This window comes from Cervus canadensis, chromosome 11 (genome assembly GCF_019320065.1).
Source record: "Cervus canadensis isolate Bull #8, Minnesota chromosome 11, ASM1932006v1, whole genome shotgun sequence".
In the NCBI taxonomy this organism is placed as follows: Eukaryota; Metazoa; Chordata; class Mammalia; order Artiodactyla; family Cervidae; genus Cervus; species Cervus canadensis.
This window is the reverse complement of record NC_057396.1, coordinates 68,496,166-68,524,021: the sequence shown is the minus strand read 5'-3', so window position 1 is coordinate 68,524,021 and position 27,856 is coordinate 68,496,166. Positions and strand designations below refer to the sequence as shown.

The 27,856-nt window shown below is 54.3% G+C and overlaps 1 protein-coding gene across 1 annotated transcript in view; it reads left to right on the top strand.

Moving 5' to 3' along the window:
- The first annotated feature begins 2,261 nt into the window (after positions 1-2,261).
- The window catches only part of ALX4 (ALX homeobox 4), a 45,092-nt gene continuing 19,497 nt past the window's right edge, over positions 2,262-27,856 (top strand). Inside the window, exon 1 of the mRNA XM_043482445.1 lies at positions 2,262-2,813. Coding sequence (XP_043338380.1) covers positions 2,390-2,813 — 424 coding nt within the window. The 5' untranslated portion in view covers positions 2,262-2,389. The remainder of the gene's footprint in view (positions 2,814-27,856) is intronic.

Genomic DNA, 27,856 nt, shown 5'->3' with positions numbered 1-27,856 from the left:
GATGAACACCAAACTGGCAACCAGACAACCCTGAAGTCCAGGACAGAGATGTGCCTCGACTGGGAAAGATGGGAAGACTTCCTGGAGGAAGACACTCCTTGCTGAACACCAAGTTATTAGCAAGACAAAAAGCACAGGGATGAGACGGGAATTCCAGAACTTGGCAGAGTCTAAGATCTAAAAGAAACTAGGGCTGAACAGGAGAATTTGGGATGATGGCAGGCTCACTCACTTTTGGCTGAGGTTGGAAAATTAGTTGGTTCCTTTTGAGTTTCAGTCTACACATCTGGAAAATGGGTATGAGGAGACGACCAGCATCCTCAGATTGTTGGGGTAGCCCCAAGAGACAACCTGCGGATGGCTTCTGGCACAACAAGGACTCAATACATATGAGATCCTCACTTGGCTTAGGCCTGTGAGCCAGAGAGGTGCGGGTCCCTCTGGGCAGTGGGGGAGGGGTTCGGGCCTGCGCACCCCTGGCCCCGGTTTGCAGAATATCTTTATTAACGAGCACTTCAAGGTAAGCCGCGATGGAAACCAGATGTGGGATCGGGCAGTCGGCGGCAGAGCAAGGAGCAGAGATACCAAGGGAGAGGGGTGGGGGTGAGGATTAGCTAGGATAAGGTTGGGGGTAGAAGCATGACGCCCCCACCCCCCAGATATTTCTTCTTAGGGAGACCTTTTAGGTGCAGAAGATTGACTTCTGACCTACATTCCTGGGTTCTGGGCGCTCAGGCCCTCTCTCATTTTACTTTGCCCCTTCACCTTTCACCCCACTCCCAGCCTCCCTTGAGATATGTCCTCTATCCTTTTCTCTGCAGTTTATCCAGGACTGCTCTTACTGGGCTCCTCCAAACCCGAGTCATTCTACAGTCAGAGACCCTTTTCCTCCATTCTTCGTGTTTTCGTTTTCGCTGTCAGCAACGTCTTCCCAGATCTGCGGAGGGACCAGCCTCAGCGTGGGTTTCAAGGCAGACGCTGCTGCCTCCCAGCTGTGTGACCTCAGTCAAGGGATCATACCTCTCTCAGCGTCGGTTTGCTCATCGGAAAATGTGGGAACCCCGATTTCCACCAAGCAAGGTTGCTGTGAGGCACAATCGGTGATTAGCCGTGTGGAAGGGACGCGGCTCACTGTAGCAAAGTCCTGTTCCCTTGCTGTGGCGGGGCCCGGGGCCCGGAGGCTCACAGCCCGTTAAATCCATGCCGTTCGTTTTATAATGGGGACTGGGAGGCCAGAGATTAGAGACTTTCTCACCCCCCACCTGAGCAGTAAGCAGGTGACTGCGCAGCGGTGAGGCGCGGGTCTCCCAACTCCACACTCTCAAAGCGCCCTTAACCCAGCCAGAAAATCTCCTGGGCTGGGTGCAGACCTTCCAGAGGCACACGGGGCTCTTTCCTGGGAGGAGAAGGAGCGGCGCAGGCTCTAAAGCTTCGGAAACTGGCCCAGCCTGATGGTTCTCCAGTGTCTGAGTGAACACGGGTTCCTCCGCACCCCTACCCGTGCCCTTAGGAGAGGCAGGATGACTGCAGCGCTTGTGAGTGTATGTGTGTGACTGTGTGTGTGTTAATTTCAAGGAGGAACCGACAATAGGAAAAAGGGGTTGGAAACAGAGCAAAAGGCATCTGTTGGGAAGACAGGAAAGTTGCGCGCTACATTTTTACCGCAACTGCGCGCTAAATTCGCAGGGATGTGTCCCAAAGACTTGGCTGCACCCAGAGGCTACCGGCCCCTCTGACTCCAAATGTCAAACTCTGTCAGATTTTTTGGATTGTTTTTCGTTATTTTTTTTTTTAATCCATCACTAAAGTTTTGCATGCCCCCTCCAATAGGCCGAAGCTTGGACCCACCTAGCCTCGAGAGCCCGGGGAGTCCAGACACCTCCCTGGCCCCGCCTAGATTTGAAAAGGCCTTCGGGCGGCTCCGCGCAGAATCCCCTCGGAGTGGTGACCGAATTAGTAGCTTCTCCTTAAGAGAAAGGAAAGGAGAAGGGGTGAGGGTGAGGGGAAAGGGGAGTAGGCAGAGAGGAGGAGAGGGAGACGGAAGGGAAAAAGAAAGAGTCAAGGAAGGGGAAAAAAAAAAAAGGCACTCTCTTTTTCCGGTTCAAAAACCTTAAGAGGGTTTGGGAGATCTGGTCAACTTTCCGAAACATCTGAATCTTTTTACAGTCCTCCGTTCTTTCCCTGGGCCAGCTGTGGGGAGGGAGAAGGCAGAGAAAGGAGGGGGTGAGGAGCCGGAGAGAGAGGCGTGGAGGGGAGGAGGGGGAGCGAGCAGGCCGGCGCGGAGCGCACAGCCACCGCCTCCTGGCCTCTCCAAACTCCCGGCCAAGGCGCGCGGTGGCGTCCTCGCGCTCTCGCTCGCGCCCCCGCCCGTCGCCCGCGCGAGCCAGGCATGAATGCTGAGACTTGCGTCTCTTACTGCGAGTCGCCGGCTGCTGCCATGGACGCCTACTACAGCCCGGTGTCGCAGAGCCGGGAGGGCTCGTCGCCTTTTAGGGCATACCCCGGCGGTGATAAGTTCAGCACAACTTTCCTGTCGGCTGCCGCCAAAGGGCAGGGATTCGGGGACGCCAAGAGCCGGGCCCGCTACGGCGCGGGGCAGCAGGACCCGGCAGCACCTCTGGAGAGTGGCGCCGGGGCGCGGGGCTCCTTCAACAAGTTCCAGCCGCAGCCTCCCGCCCCGCAGCCGCAGCCGCCCGCGCCGCAGCCGCATCTCTACTTGCAACGAGGCGCCTGCAAGACGCCCCCGGACGGCAGCCTCAAACTCCAGGAAGGCGGCGGCGGCCACAACGCGGCCTTGCAGGTCCCCTGCTACGGTGAGTGCACGTGCGAATCCCTCGGGGCTGGGGACCCCTGGACCCAGGGCTCCGGGACCTTCGAAACGCGATCCGCTTGCGGGAGGCGAGAGTTGGCGGGCTGGGGAGGCGCGGGGCTGAGCGGTTTGTGACTTTGGGTCGGAAAACGGGGATCGATCTCTCCGAGGAGACCGGGGGAATCCGTCCAGCCCTCTTGGGATCCCTCGGCCAAGGGCACGGAGTGTTGGCTGTTAAAACTCAACCCGGAGTCCGTTTCTCCTCCTTTTCGGCGTTTCCACAAACCACTTGCTTTGCGTTGCCTGCCGGGCCGGCTTCGAAGCGGATGCTTCGCAGCACCGGCTCCGGGCGTGCGGCGGAAAACAGTCGGAGCGCAACGCTTGGGCGCCGCGTTCCCCGGCCGCCGAGGCCTGGCTCCTGGCCGGCTAGGAGGCTCCTCGGGCGGCGCTGCAGGTGGGAGCATCGCAGGTGCGGAGCCTGGCCGGGGAGCCTGAAGCGCGGGCGGCGGGGCGCGCCGGGGATGCGGTGGTGCTGGGGCGCCAGCCGGGCGCGGGTTCGAAGACGCCCCGGGCCGCCGATGACCCGAGTCGGGGTGGCTCGCCGCAGGCGAGGCGGGCGAATCACAGTTCCCAAGCGCTTCGCCTTGGGCGATCCCCGGGAGGCGGCCGGCCTCGGAACCAAGCCTTAGGACCGAGCGGCTGGGAAAACAGGAAGCCACAGAGCTCCAGGCGGAGCGGTGCTGGGCAAGAGGGAAGGTTCTAGGTCCTGATTTGGGCCCAACGGGAACTCGAGGACTAAATGACCTCCAAGCCCCCTTGAACTCGGCCACGGGACGCAGGCCTGGGCCCCGGAGCGCCGCGACCGTAGAGGAGGAGAGGGCTTCTCAAGGGCGGCCTGCGGCCAGAACCTTCTCTGCTACAAGATCGGCACTGGTGAGCCCCAACCTGGCAGGGAAAGAAACTGAGATGGATGGGACACTCTCTGGGCTAGGAGCGCTGGGTTCACACGCTCCCCCTTGGGCCACGGCCTTCACACAGGGCCCAGGAAGTGAGCTGGTTCTGACAGGACAATGGTTTTGGCTGCACTGACCAGGCGGGATGGAGAGACAGAGGTGAGAGGCGCTGGAGGCCTTGGCGACTGGAATAACCTTAGGAGACAACTTATGCGGATGCATTTTTTTTTACACTGTGCCTGGAACTGGCTCCCCGCAGGCTCAGAAGGGATCCACTAAGTGGTTATTGACACGAACAAGCATTCACAGGGTCGTACTCTTGTCTACACTTGGATTCTACACAGACTCACACACACACACACACACACAACCTCTTCCTTAGGAGCAGCGGGCTCACACGCACGCCTAGTACACTCATGTGGCCTCTCCCCCAGAGCCGCACGCTCTCAAACCCAGAGAACAGACGAGCAGGTTGAGAGCTCCGGGGGATTTCCCCACTTCCTCAACCTTGCCTCTCCACCTTCCTGTTGGAATGAGTTCAGGCCGTGTGCATCACAGCCGCAGCTCCACACTCAGGCAGAGAGGGGCTCTCACCCTGTCCACACGCCCCTGTCTGCCTGCCCCCCACCCCTGGGGCTCAGGCTTCCTCTTCCCCCAGGCCCCTCCTGGCCCCTATCCTTTGGGAATGTTAGGTGTGGGCATATCCCAGATGGAGCATCCCATGGACAGTTTTCTCTCCCTCTGCACTGGTTTTTCGTGTTTTAGAGAAATTCCCCAGCAAGGCGTCTGAGAAAATAGGCAAGGAGAGATCCTACGCGGCTCCCAACGTCTCATTTGGAAATGTTTTCAGCTTCGGAGGGAAAGGGGGAAAGTGTGAGACCCCTCTGAGCACCGCCTCTGAGCCCTGCTGGGCCCCCACTGCCAGTCTCCATAATGCACGCCCAATTGGCAGTGGCCATGGGGCTCCCCGCGCTGTGACCTGTGAGTGAGGAACTTCTCTAAAGCCCCGTTTCCTCACCTGCATCCCAGGGAGATGACGGTCAGGCCTCAATGGGTGGTAAATGTCTCCCCCCACACCACCCGACCCAGAGAGACAGCAAGAGTCTCGCCTGCCCCCTCCACATTTCTTCCATCGGCCTCTGTGCTGTGTTGGAAACCTATAAGCACCCACTTGTAAGGACAGGGCAGGCGCTGACCCTGCGCTGGTAAAAAAAAAAAAAACCCAAAGCTGCAGTTTGGGACAAAAGGCAGCTTGGAAACACCAACAGGACTCCACTCCCCGGCTGTCCAAGACGGAGGCACCGCTCACGGCACGGCCACAAACTACGGACAGCTCTGCTTACTCTGTCCTTCTCTCAGCAGCTGCTCTCTCTCTGGCCAGGAGGAGATTTCTGACTCTTGTAGAAAAAAAAAAAAGGCACATTAGGCCCAAGAGGAGGAAACCGAGGCACCAAGAGGTGAGGTTCTGATGCCCACAGAGGCGGTTGGGCAGAGGGCCTCTGGAGCTGGCAGCGTGCAGGGACCCTGAAGCACACACACCCCGACATGGTTCTCTCCCTACATTTGTGAGAGTGTGTACCCCAAAGCGGGAAAGTGAGTGAGTAGGAGGGTGAAAGCCTCGGAGGTTCCCGGGAGCTTGAGGAAAGGCAGAGGCAGACTTAGCTTTGGTGCTAGGCTGACTGTGGCTCGGCCCCCACCCAGTGGAGCTTCGGCCTGGCAACCACCTTCCAGCTCTGTTGGTCCGCGGGCCAGAGGCCAGTTCCTCCATCTGCGTAACTGCTAGGAGCAAAAGTGAGGGTCTGAGGTCTCCTCCTCCGGGAGCCAGTTCTCAGATCCAGGCGCTCCTTGACCAGAGAGGTATGGGCCTGGGGTCTGCACTGGGGCCATGGCCCAAGAGCCCGGAGCAGGAGGCCGCCGGCAGTCTCCAGCGGGAGGGCTGCTCGGAGATGTGTAACTCGGAGGGGAGACATGTATCCAGGCTGCAGAAGTCCCTACCCCTAACTGCGCCTCCGCTGCTTCCCCGTCAGTACCGAAAGGGTCACAAACAAGGTGACTCCACGGCTCCCTTCAGGCAGATGCATTCGCGTTTTTAATGCAAGAGCCCCACCAAATCCTGCCTACTGCAATCCCGACCCCACCAGTTTCCCTGGAGCCACACTTTGCCCTTTCAAAGTCCCCGCCCGTCCTGGCCCATCCTTGGCCGCTTGAGCCCCAGGAGACCCGCCAGGTTGGAGACCTGATGTTTTTCAGCTGCTCAAAGAGCCTCATCCCTGTAGGAATTGGGACCCTGGCATCTCGCTCACAAGAGAGGCCAACTCTCCAAGCCGCCAGCGCCACCGCGCTCGGCACCCCAGGCCTCGGCCAGGCGCCCCGGGACGCTTCCGAAAGCAGCCTTGCTCAACCTCCTCTTTCGCTTTCGATTCGGTGCACGCAGGTTTTCGTTGCTAGCCGATTGCTACCTTCCCATCCCGGCGCCTGTGAAAGCAGAGCTCTCAGCGCTGAGGTCTTGGGAGACCGGGCTGGGCCGGAGACCCCTGGGGCGCCACCGAGGGGCTGGCCTTGATTTGTTGAATTAGACACAGTGATTGAATGCTAGAGATATTTATTCCCCCATCACCACCGACACAATCCACACACCACGAAATGTGTAAACTCCACGTGGGTCACAGTCAAATTAAACCAAGGAACCGGGGTGTGCTTTGTATAAGAGGGATCCCCAAAAAGACAGGGAGAAACTGAGGGGCACGCATTAGCCTTAAGAACCCGTGGATGATTGTGGGATGAGGAAGGGAAAACTCAAGTGTAAGAGCTGTGACGTCCAGGATCCCAGGTCAACTGGGGGGTGGGGAGGGGAGGAAGAAAGATGCTTTTAATTTTTTACTTTGTTAATTTCTGTAGCCGTCACTCTGCTCCAACGGTCCAGCCTAAACACATACCATCTTAAAGAGAAAAACAGGAGGCCCGGATTAAAGGTCTCCTATTATTTTAAAACGGTCGATGTGTCTTTATTATAATTTATATATACAGTGAAATGTTGGAAGAATTGTTAATTACATGCTCATGGTATAACTACCATGTGGATGGAGATAGAGACCATTTACATATTGTATCCCTAAACGAAAACTAGGGTGGGGGATTTTTTTTTTTTTTTTTCAGTTGTTTCAAGGAAATTTCGGAAGAGGCTTCCGGGGAGCCAGAGAACCTGCCCCCCTCCCGATAGTGGCGTTTCTTGAGAGAATAACCTTGCTTGTCCGGCATTTGCGCGGTCCTCACTCTTGCAAGGGAACGGCCGGCTGCCCCAGGAACCTAGCCGCCAGAGGCTCTCTCGAAGCCCCTGAAGCCCCGAGTTTTGTGCGCTGCAGAGAGGGGCCACAACAGGAAAACAAGTTAAAAGTACCAAACGTAAAATGTCTCCATGCTCCGTGAGAACTTTCGTTTCAGAAAGCAGCCGCGCGCACGTTTCCCCGTGGTCATACCTTGTCCCTTGGCCCCAGCCCTTTTCTCTCTTCCCGCAGATCTGCGTGCGGCTTTGTTTCGGGGACAGATTGAAATATAAAATGGATATAGAACGGCCTTCGCGTCTACGGGGGCTGCGGGGAGGGAGCGAGGGGTCCCGGCGTTTGTTTGGGGTTTGGACTTCTCCTTCACCTCTGGTCCAGGTTGCCCGAAGCAGCGGGCGGAGAAAGGATAGGAAAACTGCCGGGATCCCCAGCGGCTCCGAGGGCTTGGGGTGGAGAGCCGCGAAGCCCGAGCTGCAGCGGGTGCGCCTTTCTCGGCCGGGAAAGGGGAGTTGGTGGGGCGGATCTGGGAGAATGCCTGGCTGGAGGCAGCCTCCGCGTCCTCAGCTCCCACGACCCCTGCTCCCCACCAGGAAACCGAAGGACCTCGGCACTGGCGGTGGGAGCCTGGTCCCGTATCTGGACCCAGCTTACCCAGGTGCTACCTGGCCACATGCTCCCGCCCGCTACCTGGTTCCCCAGGAGGTATTACGGTTACAAGGCGGGTCAGCAGATTCGAAAACCAAGACAGGGGGTACTCAGCTGCGGAATGATACCACCCAGCGAATTTAGAGTGAAAGGCACCCTCCCCCCTCCCCCACCCCTTGGTCTGCGGCTGCGGGCGCCACTGGCCAAGGGCTGGTCCAGACTAGACAGTTGAGAAGAGGGCCTTCCTTCAAAACAGGGCCTTTTTAGAGAAACACTTCTGTCTGGCCAACAAGCCTTCCAGCCATAAGCTGGTGCTTCTCAGAGATCCGAGTTCCCGGTGGTCCCCCAGGGGCCTCCCACGCAGAGGTGCAGCCTGTGCCCTCTCCTCTGGCCTGCAGATGGGCGGTGACACCCCCACCTCCATTCCCGGGGTGGCCGCGGGCAGCCGACGCCGCACTGCCTGGACGGCGTTCTCTCCAGGAAAGCTGACTCAGTGGTGCGGCCGGAGCCTCCAGTGTGTCCACGGAGGGGTCGCGAGACCCCGGACGCACCAGAGGCCGTGCACCCCGCGCCTCCCTGGAATATTCTGCCACCTTAGCCAAGACTCTCTTCTCTGCCCCATCCCACCCACCCCCCACCAGCAGCGCCAAGGAAGGGAGGGAGCCGTGGAAGGGGAGTTGAGGCTTGGCGGAGAGGAAAAGAGACGTGCAAAGAGGAGGCTTGGAGCTGTGAAAGCCTGGGGACTGGGCAGCGGGCGGTTTCGGAATCCGGCTCCAGGGGCAGCTAGCAGGGTCACCACGGCGCATGAGAGGAGGGTGACGGGGAGATACCATAGCCCTCCCGCATGGAGGGTCGCTGACAGAGGCGCCACCACCTGCCAACTACCCGGTTTTCCCCACGACCACACCTCGGTCGGTCGTGCCTTGGGAGCCACAGAATTGGGGCTGCTGGGCGCGGGCGCGGTGCAGCTGTGCGCTTTAGAAAGACGGGGAGTCGGTGTGCATTTCATCAGATTCTTAAAGCAGATTGTCCTGGAGCGGATTTCCTTCCAAACTAGGGGTTTGGGAACCTGGGCATCAGCCCCAAGCACCTCGAAGATGGACTGCTGGGGACCTGGGTCGGGGCAGAGCAGCAGGTTGTCCGAGCTGTCCGAGGGCAGGGCTATGGCAGAGAAGATGGAGAGGCTGTGGGAGGTTTGGGGCGGGCGCTAAGGTCCAGCTGGGCACATGTGCGGGGCAGGGCGCACAGTCCAGGTTGAGATGGAGGCGGTGTTCTTTACTCCCCTCACAGCCTTGGGTCCCCTTCCCCTTCTGGATCCAGATTTTATTTCTACGAAATCTGGGAGTTTGGACAATTTCCAAAGGCCCTCTAGGGGTTACTGTGCTGGTACCAATTTGGACTCTCCCCCCTCCCCCGCCCCACCCTGTTTCCCTGCCCTCCTCACCCTCCTCACTTTTCTTTTGTGTGGGAGGAAGCTGTGAGCACATCCCAGTACCTTTACTGGTGCGGGCGGAGGCCTGGGAGTGGCTGTGAGTGCGAGTCCCGCGTGACCGTGGGGCAATGTTCCCGGCTCACACTCATCTGTCCTGGACCTGCTCTCCCAGGGTGATTCTGGAGACCATGCGTGCATACCAATTCGTGTGCACGCCTATGTGGAAGCCTTGCATGCCCCGCAGCACTTGCAAGGATGCACCCAGTAGAGACAGCAGCGTGCAGTATAGACAGTGCTTGCAAGGATGCACCCAGCATAGTCAGCAGCGTGAAGGTGAGAATGGGCACCTGCATGGGATTCCGTGCGCGCCCCGCACCCCCCGCCCAGGGGAGGGACCTTGCTTGTGGTCAGTGCAACCACCAGAGGCTCAGGCCAGGAAGCGGTGATGAAGAGCCTGTGCTTCATGGCCTGTGGTCTTCCCTGTTGCTGGTCGTGGCTCCCCAGGGAGGCTGACTCACCCAGTGGCCCGCAGAGTCTCCCTGGGGCCCCTGGGGGTGGAGGGAGCCCCAGCGGCTTCCTAAAGCTCTCACCCAGCCCACCCACACCGCAGGGGGGCCTCCTCCCACCTCCAGCAGTCCCGAGGAGAAACCAGCCTGAGCACCATCTTTATGCGCGTTGCAGATCTTATTTGGCAAATGGAGGCCTGGGCTTCTCTGGTGGCTCAGTGGGAAAGAACCCACCTGCTGATGCAGGAGACACAGGCTCAATCCCTGGGTCCGGAAGACTCCCCTGGAGAAGGAAATGGCAACCCCCTCCAGTATTCTTGCCTGGGAAAATCCCATGGACAGAGGCAGGCTACAGTCCACAGGGTTGCAAAAGAGTCGGACCGACTCAGCCGCTAGTCAACAACAAACTGAGGCTGAAGAGGAATGGAACCCCACAGGCGAGTCAGTGGGAAGGAAGGAAGGACTGCAGCGGGTGGGGAAGGAAGAAGGAGTTGGGGGCTACCTCCGCCCCCTCGCCCACCATCTCCTTTCACTGTAATCCATCCAGTTAGCCGCACACTCTGTCTCATACACAGTAGATGCTTGCCCTTTCCCTCTCCTTCAGAAATTATATGGCCTCCACCAGGAGCTCCTGGGATTGCCAGGGCAACAGAAGAGCACTGATGGGATCGCAGGAACTCATCCCCAGTGTGACCCAGAGGGCAGGGACTCCTGCTCTCCGCCGGGCTCCCTAACCGAGTTTTGTTTCCTAAGTGTGTGGAAGCCCGGCAGTGAGCGCCCAAGGGCATTACCTGAGGCCACATGACCTACTTCCTCCTCTGAGGCTGACCACCGGCCAGGTGGGGGGACCTCGGTTGAGTCCAGAAGCCTGGAAGTCAACCCTCCAACGTGATGGGTCCAGGTGTCGGGGTGGGTGTCCTGCCCAGTGTTGAATGAGACGCCAGGTGCCTCCTGGCCCAAATGCCCAGTTTTCACAGAGAAGGGGACCGGACTGAAATGCCTAACTCCAGTTCCTCACCAAACTTTGCCTGGGTCTGTGCCAGGCCTCCTGGGGGATTCTGTGAAGCCCTGGACACAGCCTCTGCCTTCGGGTCCGGATGAGAAGACAGACTAGTAGCTTGGTTCACTGCAGTTAATGGGTTGGTGCTGCAGAGGCGAAGCCACAACTCAGGCTGGGCGGAGAAGGGCAGCAAAACTCACCCCGCTCCCAGGTGGGTGGAGCTTTACCCAGTAAGGGGAGGGCCCAGAGTTGCCACAGACCACCTGGATCTTCTCTGGTGGCTGAAAAGCCCGGTGCTTCTTCTCTGCTTTCTCCTTTCCCCGTTCTGTGGCTTCTCTGGAGATCAAGAGATCTGGGTTCGTATGTTGGCTTTTCCCTGGAAATTGCCTGTGTTTTTGAAATGGTCTGCTTATCTCTCTAGTTTATTTCTTCATTTGCAAAACAGGGGCTGTGTGGGCCAGTCCTGCCTCTGTGGGAGGAAATGTGAGGATGCAGAGAGGTGATGTGCCTGCAGGGTTATCCTGCAAGGCGGTCACAGTCTCCAGTAAGGACTAAGGGCCCCCGCCTTCTCATTTCATCCTGCAGATGATTGAGGTATTTTGAATGGTGGTGGCAGTTGGGGGCAGGGGGGTGTGTCTGACCAGGTTTCAGAGTGGGAAAGGAAACGTTGGGGCCTTCCTGGGTTTGTGGGCCTCCCTGATATCCAGGGGCTTCCCTGGTGGTTCAGACGGTGAAGAATTTGCCCTCAATGCAGGAAACCTGGGTTCGATCCCTGGGTCAGGAAGATGCTCTGGAGAAGGAAATGGCAACCCACTCTAGTATTCTTGCCTGGGGAAGCCCATGGACAGAGGAGCCTGGTGGGCTACAGTGATGGAGTCGAAAAGAGTTGGACACGACTGAGCAACTGAACACTGATACCCAGGAGCCCCCCGGCCCCGTGTGCAGCCCCGCCACTCAGCCACACGGGTCGACGTCTGGCTCACACCCCAGCGCTGATCTGGGACAGCTCCCCAGATGCCCTGCGAGGAGGGAGCTCTCAGAAGGGCAGAGAAGAGGAGGATGTGCCCAGTTCTGCTGCACAGATCTCCTTTCAGGGCCTTGGTCTCCCATCTGAAAACCCCTGCCTGGGACCAGTTGATTTCTGAGGCCCTGGGCTTGTTCTGTGCTATTCCAGGCTTGGGTTTGAGGCATCAAGAAAGATGGGTGGGTCCGGGGGGACTCTGGCCCCCACCACTCTGCCCAAGACGTTATATCAAGAGGCTTCTCAATCCAGCCTGCCAAAGGGGAAGAGTCTGGCGGGCCCTGCACGTGCAGGACATGGACCATGAGGCAGGGAGGCTGGTGGGTGTGAGTCGGAAGGAGGTAAGAATCAGCACTGCTGACGGTGAGACGCTCATGATCCCCGAGCTCTCCTGAAGGTGCTGCTTCTGTGTGATTTCACTGAACCCCAGTCCAGCCCTGTGAGGGAGACCCTTTCATCAGCCCTATTTCTCAGATGAAAGCAGACTCCTAGAAGATGAGTAACTTACCTAAGGTGGGACAGCTTGGAGGCGGGAAGGCAAGTTCTTGACGGCCAAGGGCTCCGAGAACCCAGAAGGCATCCTTTTGTGGGATGATCCTAATTGGATTTGAGGTCACTCTCATCCTAGCTCAGGCTTCCCTGGTGATTCAGATGGTAAAGAATCCGCCTGCCATGCGGGAGACCTGGGTTCGATCCCTGGGTTGAGAAGATCCCCTGGAGGAGGGAAAGGCTACCCACTCTAGTATTTTTGTCTGGAGAATCCCCATGGGCAGAGGAGCCTGGCGGGCTGCAGTCCATGGGGTCACCAAGAGTTGGACACGACTGAGCGCCTAAACACAGCTCATCCTATCTCAGATGACATGGGATGGAAAGATTTGGGTTTACAAACATGGCCCCCAAAGAGCTCCTCCATCTGGAAGTGCAGTGGCGGGGGTGGGGAGACGGTGGGTGGGGAGGAGGTCAAGGGTGGGCTTGGGGCCCGGCAGGTCCGAGTCTAGACCTGACCCTGTGTTTTTCTTGGGCCTAGCTTCTTCCCTGTTCAAGTGTCCTGCTGCGCAGTCGTGAGAACACGGGGTCAGGTGTGGCATCGGTGCCTCTTAACTGTTGTGAGGGATTGCATCTTAAGTCCCAGAGGCCCCAGGAACATGCCAGAACCTCTGATCAGGGCAGGGTAGAGCTGAGGACCATGTTCCATGTGCCGGAGCAAATAATGGGGAAATACCTGCCTCCTGGGGAGGCTGAGAGCCTCCGTGAGGCTTTTGTCTTAGGAAACGGTTTTGTTTCGAACTGTTTTCCCAGAGCCTGGAGCAGGGCTTGCTATACAGGGCAGGTGCTCAGTGAATTTTGGGAAGGAAGGGAGGAAGAGAGGGAGGGAGACAGGGAGGAGGGAGGGGACCTTCCCATCCTCTCTTCCGTCCTCCTCCTCGTGAAGGAGGCGTGGGCATGGGTGAGAACCCGGCTTCTGGTTCTCATCTACCCTGACGAAAGGCATCTCCTGCGGGGACCCCTCCGTAGCGCGGTGGAAGGGGGACCTTGAGTTGCTCCGTCTTGCACAGGCCTGGTGTCCTGTCAGGCTTGCAGTTAGAGGAGCACCTTTTCCCACCCTGTTCCCCTCCGCCGCCACCTCAGAGGCCGTGACTACGGTCTGGGGTCTGGGCGCCGCGTCCCCCAGGTGGCTACAGTCTCCCCCTCACCTGCCCACACACACCCTCCTCTCCTCAGGGCTCCCCCCTTCCCTGCAGTGAGCTCGGGGCCCCTGGTTCTTCTGCTGACGCTCCTCCCGGGTCCTCCCCCCTCCACCCCAGGGCTCTGAGACTCCCCCCCTCCAGGGGATGCACCCCTCAGCTTGGGCCTGTGTGCCGTCCTGCGCTTACAGCCCAGATGAGCAGAAACAATGAGACCTGAGCGTGGGGTGGAGTCAGCCCTCTCGGTGGTGGCGGCCACGATGCCCCGAGCCAGGCGCCCAGGGGAGAGGTGGAGGAGGTGGAGAAGGGCTCCCCTCCCTCCTTAGAGAAGGACTTGGGCATAGAGCTGTCAGAGGTGTGCTGCCGAAGGCTCCTCCGCCCCATCCAACCCATCCTGCCGCTGGGTTGTGCCGCTGTGTTGTTGGGGGTGGAACGCTGGGCAGTAAGTGAGTTAACGTGTAAACTAAATGTGTAAACATGGCAGTTCTCGGGAAGAGTGCAGATGGACTGGGCCTTAGTGGGTAGGGGCATTTGAAGTGGGCCTTGGAGGTTGAATAGGAATTCACCAACTAAAAGCTGGAAACAGCACTCTAGAGTCAGCAGAGAGAACATGGGTCAGGAAGGTACATGGGGTACCTGGAAAAGAGCAGGTGTGTGACTTGCACGGGGTGTGATGGGCAGAGGCAAGAGTCAGCCTGAAGAACAGCAGGGGCAAAGCAGAGAGGGCCATTCACTTTCTGATGAGGGGTTCAGACTTTGGGAAGCCCCCTGGAGGCCTCTGAGCAGTGCAGTGAGAGCCTGCAACCTCAGACTTAGTGTGGCCTCTTTCAACATTCAAATCTTTATTTTAATTAGGGATAATTTTTATTGTGGTAAAATATGTGCTGTGCTAAGTCATGTCTGAATCTTTGTAACCCTATGGACCGCAGCCGGCCAGACTCCTCTGTCCATAGGATTCTCCAGGCAAGAATACTGGAGTGGGTTGCCATGCCCTCCTCCAGGGGATCTTGCCCACCCAGGGAATGAACCCGCGTCTCTTGTGTCTCCTGCATTGGCAGGCGGGTTCTTTACCACTAGTGCCACCTGGAAAGCCCGTGGTAAAATATATGTAACTTAAAATTAACCACTTTAAGGATTTAAAGTGAACGATTCACTGGCATCAAGTACATTCGTGGTGTTGTGTGACCATCACCACTATTTCCAGAACCTTTTCATCATCCCAGATGGGCCCATTAAGCAATAATTCCCCATCTCCCTCTCCTCCCATTCCCTGGAAACCTCTGATCTACTTTCCATCTCTGAATTTTCCTACCCCAGGCACCTCATAGATGTTGAATTACACAATGTTTGTCCTTCTGTGTTTGACCATTTTGTCAAACCATTATTGACCATCTGTCTTTCGTCTTTGGAGAAATGTCTATTTGCCCATTTTTGACTTGCGTTCTTGGCTTTTGTTGTTGAGTTATAGGAGTTTTATGTATATTCTGGGTATATCTATATCTGTATATGTATATGTGTGTTAGTTGCTCAGTCATGTCTAACTCTTTGCAACCCCACAGACTGGAGCCTGTCAGGCTCGGCTCCTGTGTTCATGGAATTTCCAGGCAAGAATACTGGACTGGGTTGCCATTCTCTCCTCCAGGGGATCTTTCTGACTCAGGGATCGAATTCTGGTCTCCTAGATTACAGGAGGATTACAGGTCTCCTAGATTACAGGTGGATTCTTTACCATCTGAGCCACCATATATATATATGATAATTCCTTGTCAGATATATGACTTGCAAATATTTTCTTTATTGTTGTCTTCTTACTTTTTGGATAGTGTCCTTTTGATGCACAAAATTTTTTAGTTTTGAAAAAACCCAATTTATCCATTTTTTCCTTGGTTGCTTGTGCTTTCATTGTCATATCCAAGAAATCATCGCTAACTCCAATGCCAGGAAGATTTCCCTTATGTCTTCTTCTAAGAGCTTTATAGTTGTAGCTCTTAAGTTGGGGTCTTGAACCACGCTGAGTTAATTTCTGCAGATGGTATAAGATAAGGATCCATCTTTATTCTTTCCCATGCAGATATCCACTTTTCCCGGTATCATTTGTTGAAAAGACTGCCCTTTCTCCATTGAATGGTCTTGGCAGCCTTGTTAAAAATCAATTGACCATGTATTTGAGAGTTTATTTCTAGGCTCTCTATTCTGTACCACTAGTCGATGTCCCCAGTGTGGCATGGCCTCCTGAGATGAAGGTCCAGAGTTCCAGAATGTGAGGAACCTCATTAAGTCATCCTGCAGGCATGCGCCCCACCCTGCCCTGTACTCCTGGGCCCGTGGATGTCTTCAAGATTTTCTGTTTCCTCCTCATCAGAGGCATCTGCTGCTCCCTGTGGCCCACCCTGGTCATCCCAAGCTCTGTCCAGTGAGTGGCTCAGCCAGGGACCAGGTAGGATTCGGCGCCCCTGGCGGGTAACCAGAGGGGCGGGGGCAACGGAGAGGTGGAGCAGCGAGAACCCCAGAGGGGGCTCGCTCGTGAGACCAGTACTTCCTGCCTCGGGACCCCCAGCCCAGTTGGTTAAACAGAGGCCTGGTCTCCTGACCAGGTGGAGCGGGTTGCCATTTAGGGGATCTTCCCTACCCAAGGATTGAACTTGCATCTCCCACGTCTCCTGTGTCTCCTACGTGGCAGACGATTCTTTATCCTCTGAGGCTTCGGGGAAGCCCACAGGCAAGTAACAGGCGCAGCTTCTAATGCCTTGGAATCTTGTAGAAACTGTTCGTCCTACGGTTGGGCTGCACCGGCTGCCTGAAGCTTCAGGTGCCTTTGGTTCAGTGAGGCCAGTATTGCCAGGACCTGGGAACAGATTTCAGCCTGTCCAGCTGAGTGACCTTGGGCAAATGAGTTGACCTCTTTGCTTCCTTGCCTCAATTTTCCTTGTCTGTAAAGTGGGCATATGAATCATATGTACCATGAAGGAATATTCTGAGGACTGAGTAAGGTGATATAGGTAAAGAGCTTACGGCAGCAGAAGTGCTCAATAAATGTTAGTTGTTATTGTTGATAATAGGATGTTGCTGGAACTTTGAGTAGGTGAGGCTGGAAACTTTGACAGACAGTTATGGTTGACTTGAATGCATAAAATTGGACAATGAACAAATTATTGCTGAGTCTATGCTGGGTGGTTGACAAAACGTTTTAAAATACCTCTGAGTGATGAAAAAAGGGTGTAGGCTGGCTGTCTGCCCAGCATGGGGGCTGGAGGGATCAAGAAGGGGAGAAGGGTAGTCCTAGGCCCCTTCAGACCCTTCAAGTCACATCTGCTGGGGAGTTTAGGTTCCCCTTCCTTAAACTCGCAAGAACTGACCGCTCCTGGAACGGCCTCCTCCTTTGCTCGGCATCAGCTCTGCGCCAGGGATCAGGGGCTGCCTTGGAGAGACCTTGCCTGAGTCGACAGCCAGGGCCAGGGTTTACCTAATGAGCTACCCAGGACTCAGCCCCTCGGATAAGATTACACGAAGCCACTTTTGTGCTCCGTAAGGTCCATTCTCACTGTTTCATGGGATGAGTCGTCTCCCTGACAAGTACTGTGCTATCCGCCTCTTTGCGACTGTGGACCCGTAGCCTGCCAGGCTCCTCTGTCAGTGGGATTCTCCAGGCAAGAATACTGGAGTGGGTTGCTATACTCTCTTCCAGAGGATCTTCCCGACCCAGGGAATGAACCTGCATCTCTCACATCTCCTGTGTTGGCAGGCAGGTTCTTTACCACTACCACCACCTGGGAGGCCCTGAATAATCTTATCCATCTTTATCAACCTCAGAAAACTTTAACTGGCAACCTCACAATGAATCCAGCCATGATTTTTCCCTTCTTGTCCAAGGGGGGGAGAATATATTCTTGCTTTTGGGACTTGTAAATGATTCTTTAGTTTAGCACGAACACATCTGGAGGAAGAAAACACTTGATTTTGGTGGGAAAAAACATTCTCTCTAGGCCGATGTGGTCGTTCTACAGACTGAGACATTTAGTTACTTAGCAAGATTCATTTAATTCAGGTGTTTGCTGAGTTGGTTGTTCAACAGGTATTTTTTGAGTGCCAGATGTGGGGACCAGAGTTTGTCGAGACATTTTCTCTGCCTGTGATGAAGATACTGGCTAATGGTGGAGGCTGCCATGCACCCACACTTGACAATGCTTTGTGAAAAGCACTTGAATTATTAGGAGTAGCTCGGGGGCTTCCTTTGTGGTTCAGCTGGTAAAGAATCTGCCTGCAGTGCGGGAGACCTGGGTTTGATCCCTGGGTTGGGAAGATCCCCTGGGGAAGGGAAAGGCTACCCACTCCAGTATTCTGGCCTGGAGAATTCCATGGACTATATAGTCCATGAGATAACAAAGAGTCAGACACGACTGAGCGACTTTCCCAGAAGAAGAAGGGGAGTTTGGAGGAGGGCATGGCAGGGAATCTACAAAGAGGAAGTGGTAACAGACTCGGGCCTGGAAAGGTGATTTGGGATTCGAGGGCAGAAAGGGCCCTGACATAGCCCTGAATCACCGAGGGCCATGTGACAGCAGACAGCAGCGCCAGTGGGAGCGGCGGCTCATTTCTGGAACGATCCCTCTCGACACTCCCCACCCCCAGATAGCTTTTGGGTGGTATGCTGGGTGGAGGACAGCGAAGGCCCCCACGGAGAAAATTCTTCTGGAGCCGTTAAATATCCTGGTGTGCCTGCCTACGAAAGTTGTCCAGATGTTACCAAGTGTCTAAGCAGGAGCGAGGTTTTCGTAAGGAGCTCACAACTGCTCTGACCTTTGTCAACGGGCGCGTAAGCCACACTGTCTTCAATGCAGCGCTTAAAATTACAGGCCGCCTTTCATGGCTGTGCTGCAAGTTGCAACCTAATCTAGGTCAAAATGTATTTATGGAAGGGGCTTTCTTGAACATCAGCTAGCAGTTTTAAATATCTATAACAAATGACAAACAAAATAGTTCCAATGTTTCACCCCATTTATTTCTCTGTTATATGTAGGTAGAAATGAGCCTTGATTGGAAGGGGACTGGGGTGGGGGGTAGCTGCTTGGGACAGAGGTTTGTGGAATGTTCTGGGCAGCTGGAGCTGGGGAAACTTGAGCTGAAGAGAGTACACCTGGGGCGGGGGCGGGGAGAGGGTGAGACATTGCAGCCTGAGGGACTCCTGTGGTCTCGCAGCCGCCCTGGCCTAACTTCCCTCCAAATAATAAGTGTGTTAATCTACCGTGGAGGGTTCCCGCTGACAGACAGCGTGCTGGCTATCAGGCAGAGGTATGCCTTCTCGCTCCTGGCCTCACTGAGCCCTCACAAACGTGCTGGGAGGTGGGGATCCGCCCCCTTACTTTACAGATGAGGAAACCGAGTCGCACAGAGGCCAAAGTCACTTTGCCAGGGCGCAAGTGGCTTGGAAGCCTCCTAAACAGTCTCCCTGAGAAATTTCCCCATTTCTTTGAGGGGGAGAGCTGACATTTCTCCATCGTATGCACAGAGCTAGCTGTACACAGCTTCGACAGACCCCTCCAACCAGATCGCTGCCCGTCTATAGATCTGGAGAGGCCCCAGAAGCACTGCTTCCCGCGCCAGGCTGGCCGAGATGCTCCTGCCCTGTCCACCTCCCTCCACCGTAACCCCTGCCTCCCCTAAGGAGGGCTTTTGTAAGGGAGGGGTCGTGCTTTATTGGACTTTGTGATTCCATCACCTGGAGCTTTGCCCAGCACATAGCTAGCGCTCCAGAAATGTTGCTGAATGAATGCAGGCAGCGAGTCAGGGGCAGTTTCAGGAGTCAACCCAAGTCCGTCCCGCTCCAAAGACTTCTCACTCATTTCACCTAGAGCAGGATCTGAGTTTCTCCATCTTGCCTCCCTTGGATCCAATGGTGGTATTACAGTGGCCCCAAGGGGATGCTTGGGAATGCAGGTTTCCTGATGCAGAGGAGAGACGGAGGCTGTGAGGGATTAAGGAGATGTTTAAGGACATGCCCTAGGCCACATGGTTCTGTGAAGGTAGAGGGGGACAAGGGGCAGACAGACCACCGAGCTGATCTGAAATCAGAAGACAGTCCTTCCACTGACAGGCGATGTGATCACTCAGGTCTCCATATCCTGCCTGAAAGGGGAGGGGTGGCCCAGGGTGGCCCCCGAGCCCTGGGGCTTCTTGTTAGGCTGAAGGGAGAATAGGGGAGGTTCCTTCTGTTTCTCTGGGAGTGGACCCAGCCTGGGCCGGTGCCCCTTCCCCTGCTGGGTCCCTGGATTCCCTCCAGCCTCATGAGGCAGGGCTTGGGGATGAGACCTGGGCTGGGCCAGGAAGCGGGGAGCTGGGAAGCCTCAGTGTCCATGAGGAAGGCTGCTTACAGGGGTAGTCAGAGTCCGTGACCGAGATCACGACCCCAGCCCACCCCAGGGAACATCACGAGGTGATGTCCAAGTGTCAGATCATAAATGGGGTGACCCATGGACTTCCCTTGTGGCTCAGTTAGTAAAGAATCTGCCTGCAATGCAGGAGATCTGGGTTCGATTCCTGGGTTGGGAAGATCCCCTGGAGAAGGAAATGGCAACCCACTCCAGTATTCTTGCCTGGAGAATCCCATGGACAGAGGAGCCTGGCAGGCTACAGTCCATGGGGTCGCAAGAGTTGGACACGACTGAGCGACTAAACCACCTAAACCAGCACATGGGGACCCCAAAGCTCTGTTCAGGTTAGTCCACCAAGGTGGACATTTCTCCTAAGGCTCAACTATATCACCCAAAGACAAGACCAAGTCGGCCGGTGCCCGCCCCCACCCGCCACAAGACTGCCTATCTGTGTACAAGAGACAGCTCATCACCATGTGATGAGTTGGACACCGGGCTTGGAGTCAGACCATCTGGGTTCAAATCCCAGCTCTGCCCCTCCTTGCTTTGTGATCTTGAGCAAGTCAAGCTTCTCTGGACCTCAGTTTCCTCATCAGTAAAATGGGGGTTAAAACACTGACCTCTTAGAGGTCTGAGGAGAATCAGAGGAGACAGTGAACGGGTCAGTGCTGCTCCAACGCAAGCAATGGTGTGATGGTATTATTGTTGCCCCCAGCCCTGGGGGAAGGCCCCAGGGGCTTCTCACTTAGTAATTTAGGACCAGCTCAGCTGAAAGCTGGGTGTCCTGTTTTGCCAAAACATGTGGTTACCGGGCCTTGCCAAGACCTCGGTAGATGTCAGTACTCTGGTCAAGTTCACATCGTTGCTGAAGCCTCTTCTGGCCTTTTATCCAGCACCGGTCACTCCTCCCCATGGACCCTGCCTTGCCCAGGTCACAGGGCTCTTGCCGTCAGGCCCTGTAACACTTGACCAGCCCGTGGTGTCATCTGCCCCTTCCATGAGGCCGTGACTAAAGGGAGGCCCTGGGGAGGTGCTTGGTGAATGAACAAACCAGTCAACCAAGGAATGAGCACCGTGAATAGACGCAGCCCAAGCCACAGCATCAGGGAGAAGAGAAGAGAAAAGAATAGGGCCTGAGCTGGGATGTGGAGAGGACCTGGGGGACTGAAGGAAGGCCGGGTGAAGGCCCGCAGGGACCCTAGCCAGTAGTGGACTTTCTTTTCTTTCTCTCCAATTTTTTTTTTAAATGGTAAAATACAGGTAAAAATAAAATTTACCATCGTAACCATTTTCAAGTGTACGGTCCAGTGGTATGAAGAGCATTCATAATGTTGTGCAACCATCACCACCATCCAGCCTCATAACTCTTCATCTTGTCAAACTGAAACCCTGTCCCCACGAAACACTAACTCTGCACCCTCCTGGGCCCCAGCCCCTGGCAGCCATTGTTCTACTTTCTATCTCCATGAACTCGACTACTCCAGGGACTCGTGAAGTGGAATTGTGCAGTGTTTGCCTTTTTGTGACTGCTTGGTATCATTCAACATGATGTCCTCAAGGCTCATCCGTGCTGTAGCCGGTACCAGAATGTCCTTCCTTTCTGAGGTTGAATAATCCTCTGCGTGGAGGTACCAGGCTGCTTGTCCACTCATCCACCAATGAACACTCGGGTCGCTTCCATGCTCCAACTATTGTCGGTGGGCTTTCTTTTTAACCACTTCTTTTTGGATGCAAGGAAACCTTACCCTTTTGGACTAACTGTAAGAGAGCTGAAATTAAAATAGGCTCAAACAATACCAGGTTTTTTTAAGTTCCAAGGATAGCTTGACCTCAGCTAACAAAATACTGCCTCCTACGGCCTTAGAAGAACCACATGCTTTAATGGGGTCTCCGGTTGCTTCCGAGGATGGAAATGAGGGTTTCCATAGGCTTGGGGAGTCAAGGTTTGTCCCTTGAGTTGATCTGCCTTGTGATTTTGATTTCAGTGTGCAAGCCCGTTTGGAGAAGTTGTGGACGGTGCTGGTGAGGGGGAGGCAGAGAGATTGCTTCCTAGACTCTAGCCTGGGTCCTGTTCAAATTGTAACAGATGCCAGGGGTTTCGGAACTTGGATTCCTGGATAAAGTGGTTTCTTTCCATTTGTCTGCATTCTTGTTCTTTTTAAAAGCTTTTTGTTTTGACATGTTTTCAGACATCAGGAAAGTTAAATGTAGAATACAAAGGATTCCCAGATCCCTTTGACACCGACCCCCAATATCTTAAAGTTTTACTATATTTGCATTACTGCCCTCAGTCTCTCTTGTGCTCTTCCTGTATGTATATATTAATATATATTCAGATGCACACATACATATTATTTCTTTCAGAACCATTTAGGGGTAAGTCGCAGACATATGCTTTTTTACTTTTAAATACTTTGGTATTTAGCAGAGAATGAATATAAATCCAGACCCAGTGTCAGGAAGAGGAGAAGAAAGAATTAGTTGGATGTAAACTGGGGGATGGAGTGACCCTGAAAACAAAGTCCCGAGAAAAGGCCTTGGTCCACATCGGAGGTCCCAGATGTTTCACCAGGGCCAGCACTGAAGGTTGGATACGATGGGCAGATTTAGAGGCATCAGAGAGGAGGAATTTTCCTGTGGCTCCCACTTTTTTTTTCCCCTTCTTCCCTGACTCTGTCTCCTGGCTGCCTTGTCCCAGCCCAACATGGGTATCCACTCCAGGAGGGCCAAGAGGAAGATGCCCCAGGCTTGGGGTTCAAATCCTGCCTCTCACCAGCTGTGCATTCTTAGACAAGTCCTTTACGCCCTCTGGCCTCAGTCTCTGGAGCTGTAAAATGGGCATATTTCACATGGCTGTTGTAAAGAGCAGCAGTGGGGGGCATGACAGGTGTCCTAGTACCGGGTAAATCATGAAGCACAGCTCCTGGTGTGTAGTGAGACCACAGGGCTGATTCCTTTTCCTTCCTGATTCTACCCCCTCGCACCTCTGGTTCACAGGAAACCTCTCCCCTCAGTGTGGAGTAATGGAAGAGGGGCCTGCAGTCCCCGCGACTGCTGACGCTTCCCCGGGGAGGGGCCCACAGAGGAGCCAGCAGCAAATCCACGAGCTGCCTGGACAGCCAACTGGGCAAAACCGGGGTGGGGTAGCGTGGGCATGGCTCAGCTGTTAGTATCCGGCGATCCCCCTCGGGTCTCCACGAAGGGAGGAGATTGCGGGGAATAGGAGGGCCTCGGGTCAGGCCGGCCGCCCGGTGGCTGGTGACGGTCAGTGGATGCCTTCTCTCTGAGCCTCAGTTTGCCCATCTGTAAAATGAGGGCGCTCAACGCAGGGGGCTGACACGAGTCAAGAACGTGAACACCCTCAGAACCAGAGGAGGAAAGAGCTCTGCCAAGGGCAGGGACCCGCCTCACCCACCGCTGTGTCCCTTGGAGGGCTGGGATATTGGCAGACACGTAGTAGGACTGCATCACCACTTGTTTGGCCAACCCTCCCGGGGAGGGGGCCTGGGTCTTTAAGGAAAGTCGGAGAAACGTCTGCGGGCCGGGGGCCCTGGGGCCTCGCTCCTGGCCCTGAGGAAGGTAATTGGGACTGCAGTGCCTCCTGGTGGCCAGTGTGGGCCACTGCAGCCTTGATCCTGACCTGCAGGCTGGGGGCTGCCTAGAGCCTTCACGTAGGGGCCCCCACAAACCTGCCCTGTGGGTGAGGAGAACATCCCAGTCTTGGCTTCCTGGAGGGGGCTGCACCTCCTCTGTAACCCTCCTCTCCTCCCCCTGGCAGGAGGTCAGGCAGGGCTTGCTGCCGTGAAGAAGCGGAGACGCCAAAAGCTTTGCCCGGGGCCATGGCAGCATCTGTAGCAGGGCCCCCTTTGGTCCCACACGACCTGCCCCGTGGCTGCTTTCTCTGAGCCCCATCACCCCACAAGGACCAAGCTCCACCCCCACGCCAAGCCACCCCACAGCAGTGTGTGCTGGGGGATCACAGCCCCCCACCCTGCTCTGGAGCCCAGCCTCATGGCCTCGGAGCCCTTTCCTCTGGGCGCCCTTGTGACCCTCAGCAGGGCGCGCAGGGCTGCCTGGTGCTACCAAAGGCAGAAGGAGCCGAGGCCCAGCTCAGGACCCCAAAGTGCATCAGGGCGGCCCTGTTCCCAGCGGCTCACGGTCGAGTGGGAGGCTGGACCACACCGCCGTGCTTCAGAGTGGGGAATTCAGTGTTTAAGAGAGAAGCCCGACCCTGGGGTCAGAGAGGGTCAAAGGGGTCACCTTTGCACTGAACCTTGGAAGCTCAGTAGAAACAATTCACAAAAGAAGAAATGCAACAAATTAAAAGTTAACTTCACTAGTAACGTGTGCCTGTGTGTGTATGAGTGTGTAAGCGTGCTCGGCCTTGGTCATGTCTGACTCTCTGTGACCTCATGAACTCTAGGCTGCCAGGCTCCTCTGTCCATGGGATGTTTTTCAGGCAAGAATATTGGAGTGGGTTGCCATTTTGTCCTCCAGGAGATCTTCCCAACCCAGGGACTGAACCCGGGTCCCCTGCATTGGCAGGTGGACTCAACCACTGAGCCTCCTGGGAAGCCCAAATTTAAAAAAACATATAAATTCAGGTGAGATTTCACTTTTATCCATCACACTGGCAAAGATTTTTATAAACAGTGTAATGATTGGTACTTGTCCTGAAGCAGGCAGGCATGCTGAAAAAATTGGCAAATTTCTAGAAGACACGTTTATCAGCTCTTAAGGTGTGACTATGAACTAACTCAGTGTTTCTAGTTCTTGGAACTTTTGCAAAGGTAATTGCCACAAAAATGTCAAGGAACTTAACTTCAAGGATATTCATCATAGGTCTGTTCCTATTTCAAACAATCAACAATCTGCATGCCCAACAGTAAAGGATTAAGGAAACAAAATAGAGTTTGTTCATGCAGTGGAATACTATGCAGCCATTAAAAATGATGTATTAGTAGAAGAATCGAGAATAGGATGGAAACATGTTACAGGGTAGTGATAGGTTTTAAAAAAGACTTTTATAAAAAATTATGTTTCCCTTTTCTGTTTATGTATTATAGTTTTCTTTGGGCTTGTCTTCATATTTTTAAGTTTCCGTATAGAACATAGATAACTATATGCAATGGGGGTGGGGGAGAAAGCCACAAAATTTACAGAGGAAGCTACCCACGGAGAGTAGGAGTTAGCCAGATGCATGAAGGGCAGAGGGCATCCCAGTGAGAAGGGGCACATGCAGGGATGGGCAAGCCTGAAGCAGTGTGTTGGGGGCCTGCGGGCAGGTCGGTGGGACCGGAAGCCAGGTGGAGGGGCGGGTGTGGCAAGACATAAGTCTGTGAGGAGGACGGTGGCCAGTCCTACCCGGGGAATCCTGAATGCCACAGTCAGCCTGAATCAAGTATTGGCAGTTTTAGCAAAAAAAAAACAAAACACAACAACAACAAACCCAGTATGCTCCATTTAATTTGAAGTTCAAATAAACAATGAATAATCTTTAGTACACTGTGTCCCCTACATACAAACGAGTTCCATTCCGAGAGCAAGTTCGTAACTTCACTTGGTTCGTTAAGTCCAAGCAAGTTGGCCCAGATCCCCAACTAACACAATCGGCTATGTAGTACTGTACGGAAATAGGTTTATCACACTTTTCACACAAGTAATATCAATACATAAAGACAAACACAAAAAATAAAGCATGTTTCATCTTCCAGTGCAGTACCTTGAGACGTGCAGTAAGTCCAGTGTAGCAGCTGGGAGAGGAGCTGGCATCCAGGACACAAATAAGGCGAGTTTCTGACTGGAGGAGGGACAGGAGGAGGGAGACGGTAGAGCTGAAGGATCGTCAGCAGTAGGAGATGGGGGAGGAGGCTGCAGTTTCACTCAGGTCCGACACTGAGGGAGTGCACGTTCGCGTCTTTGAAAGTCTGCAACTCCAAGGTTTGATCGTAGGGGAGTTACTGCATAAGTATTTCCCATGCAATATTTGGGACATACTTATACTTTAAAAATGACTCACCATTTCTCTGAAATTCTAATTTAACTGAGAACCCTGTACTCTACCTGACCTTCCTGATTGGAAAAGCCCCTGGGGCTGGGAAAGACTGAGGGCAGGAGGGGAAGGAGGCGGCAGAAGATGAGATGGTTAGGTGGCGTCACTGACTCCATGGACCTGAGTTTCTGCAAACTCCGGGAGGTGGTGAAGGACGGGGAAGCCTGGTATGCTGCAGTCCGTGGAGCTGCAGAGTCGGACACGATTTAGCGACTGAACAACAACAACGACGAGAGCTCTGGGAACCAGCGAAGGCCCTTAGACAGGGTGGCCCTAGACCAGGTGTGTGTGTCTTAGACACTGTCTCTGGTTGTAGTGGAGCGTGGTGCGTCTGAGGGCAGAGGGACCGGTGAGGTCTGAACGTAAGCCCGAGCTCTGGGACTCTCCAGGACCCACGAGGCCTCGGCGTCGCGGGGGGCGGTGCCCGGTTTGTGAGAACGGTAGCTAGTCCCCACCGCGGAAGGGGCCTCTCTGAAGCATCACTACTATTCCTCCACCTGGTTCCCGGCCGCGCTTCCCTCCACCTCCCGGATAACACAGCCCAGTCCCAAACCTACCCGAGCCGGCACCAATCAGGATTCCAGTCGCTGCTTTCACATAGCATTTTAAAATGATGAAAGCAATTCCTGTTTATGGTAGGACAAACAGAAAGTTAAGTCAGACTAGGGGAGAAAAAAAAAAGCAACTAAACCCAGATATTCTTTACTTCTGGAAACTGCTAGTATTGTCTAAGGACAGACACCCCATCCTCACCTCCCCATTTTTTTCAAAATGAGATTTACTTACTATAACATGAACATCTTTCAGGTAATAAAATGCTATTCTTGCACATCAGTTTCTTGCATTTTTCATCAGTGTTTATTGAACCCCTTTGGCATACCAGCCACAAAACTAGGCTTTAAACCAAAAGACTAAGCCAAACAAATATATTCAGATATATTCCCTGTTTTATGGAAGGGAGAGAAAGAGAGAGCGACAATAAATAAAGGAAAAAACAAATAGACACAAAATAATACGTGTTACATACCAAGAGAGAATCTGTCTGCAGAATAAAAAAACCAGGAAGGATCCTCCAGTTATGGAAATACCATCCTTTATTTGACCAATCTCCTATTACTAGATATTTTGCTTATTTTCAATTTTCCCATATAATTATGCCACGAGGACCTTTCTCTCTAGTTAATTCTTGTGCCCATCCATAATTCTGCCGTTAGTTTAAATCCCTAGAGGTGAGATTTCTGAGTGAAGACATACAAACTTTTTACCTGCTTAGTTTTTCTTTACTATATTTAAACCCAATTTTGTATTTTCTCTATAGTGTTTTGTATATATATATATATATATTTTAATAATTTTTTTTTTTATTATTTTTGGCTGTGCTGGATCTTCCTGGCTGCACGAGATTTTCTCTGGTGGCAGTGAGTGGGGGCTTTTCTCCGGTGGCGGCGTGCGGGCTTCTCGTTGTGTTGGCTCCTCTGCTTGTGGAGCACAGACTCTGGGACCTTGGCTTCAGTACTTTGCAGCATGTGGGCTCAGCAGTTGAGGTTCCCAGGCTCTAGAGCACGGGTTCAATAGTCATGTTGCAGTTCGGCAACCCACTCCAGTATCCTTGCCTGGAAAATCCCATGGACCGAGGAGCCTGGTGGGCTGCAGTTCATGGGGTTGCAGAGAGTCGGACACGACTGAGCGACTGACAGACAGATGGGCTTAGCTGCTCCACAGCAGGTGGGATCTTCCCAGACCAGGGATCGAACCTGTGTCTCCTGCATTGGCAGGCAGATTCTTTACCGCTGAGCCACCAGGGAAGCCCTGTGGTTTACATACTTTTTATTTTTAAAGTAGCATGCTGAAAAATTTAAACGGAGGAGCGTGACTTTATGAATTTTAACACGTTCCTGTACAGACCTGTGTACTCACAATGACAACTGGGCTACAATATCAGATAGTTCCACACGCCAGCCCTTTGGGGTTAAAACCACCCCCAGCCCTCAGCCCCAGGCAACCAGTGATCTGTTCTCTGTCCTGGTACTGTTTGTTTGGTTGCTGTTCAGCCGCTAAGTCGTGTCTGACTCTTCGTGACCTAATGGACTGCAGCCCGTCAGGC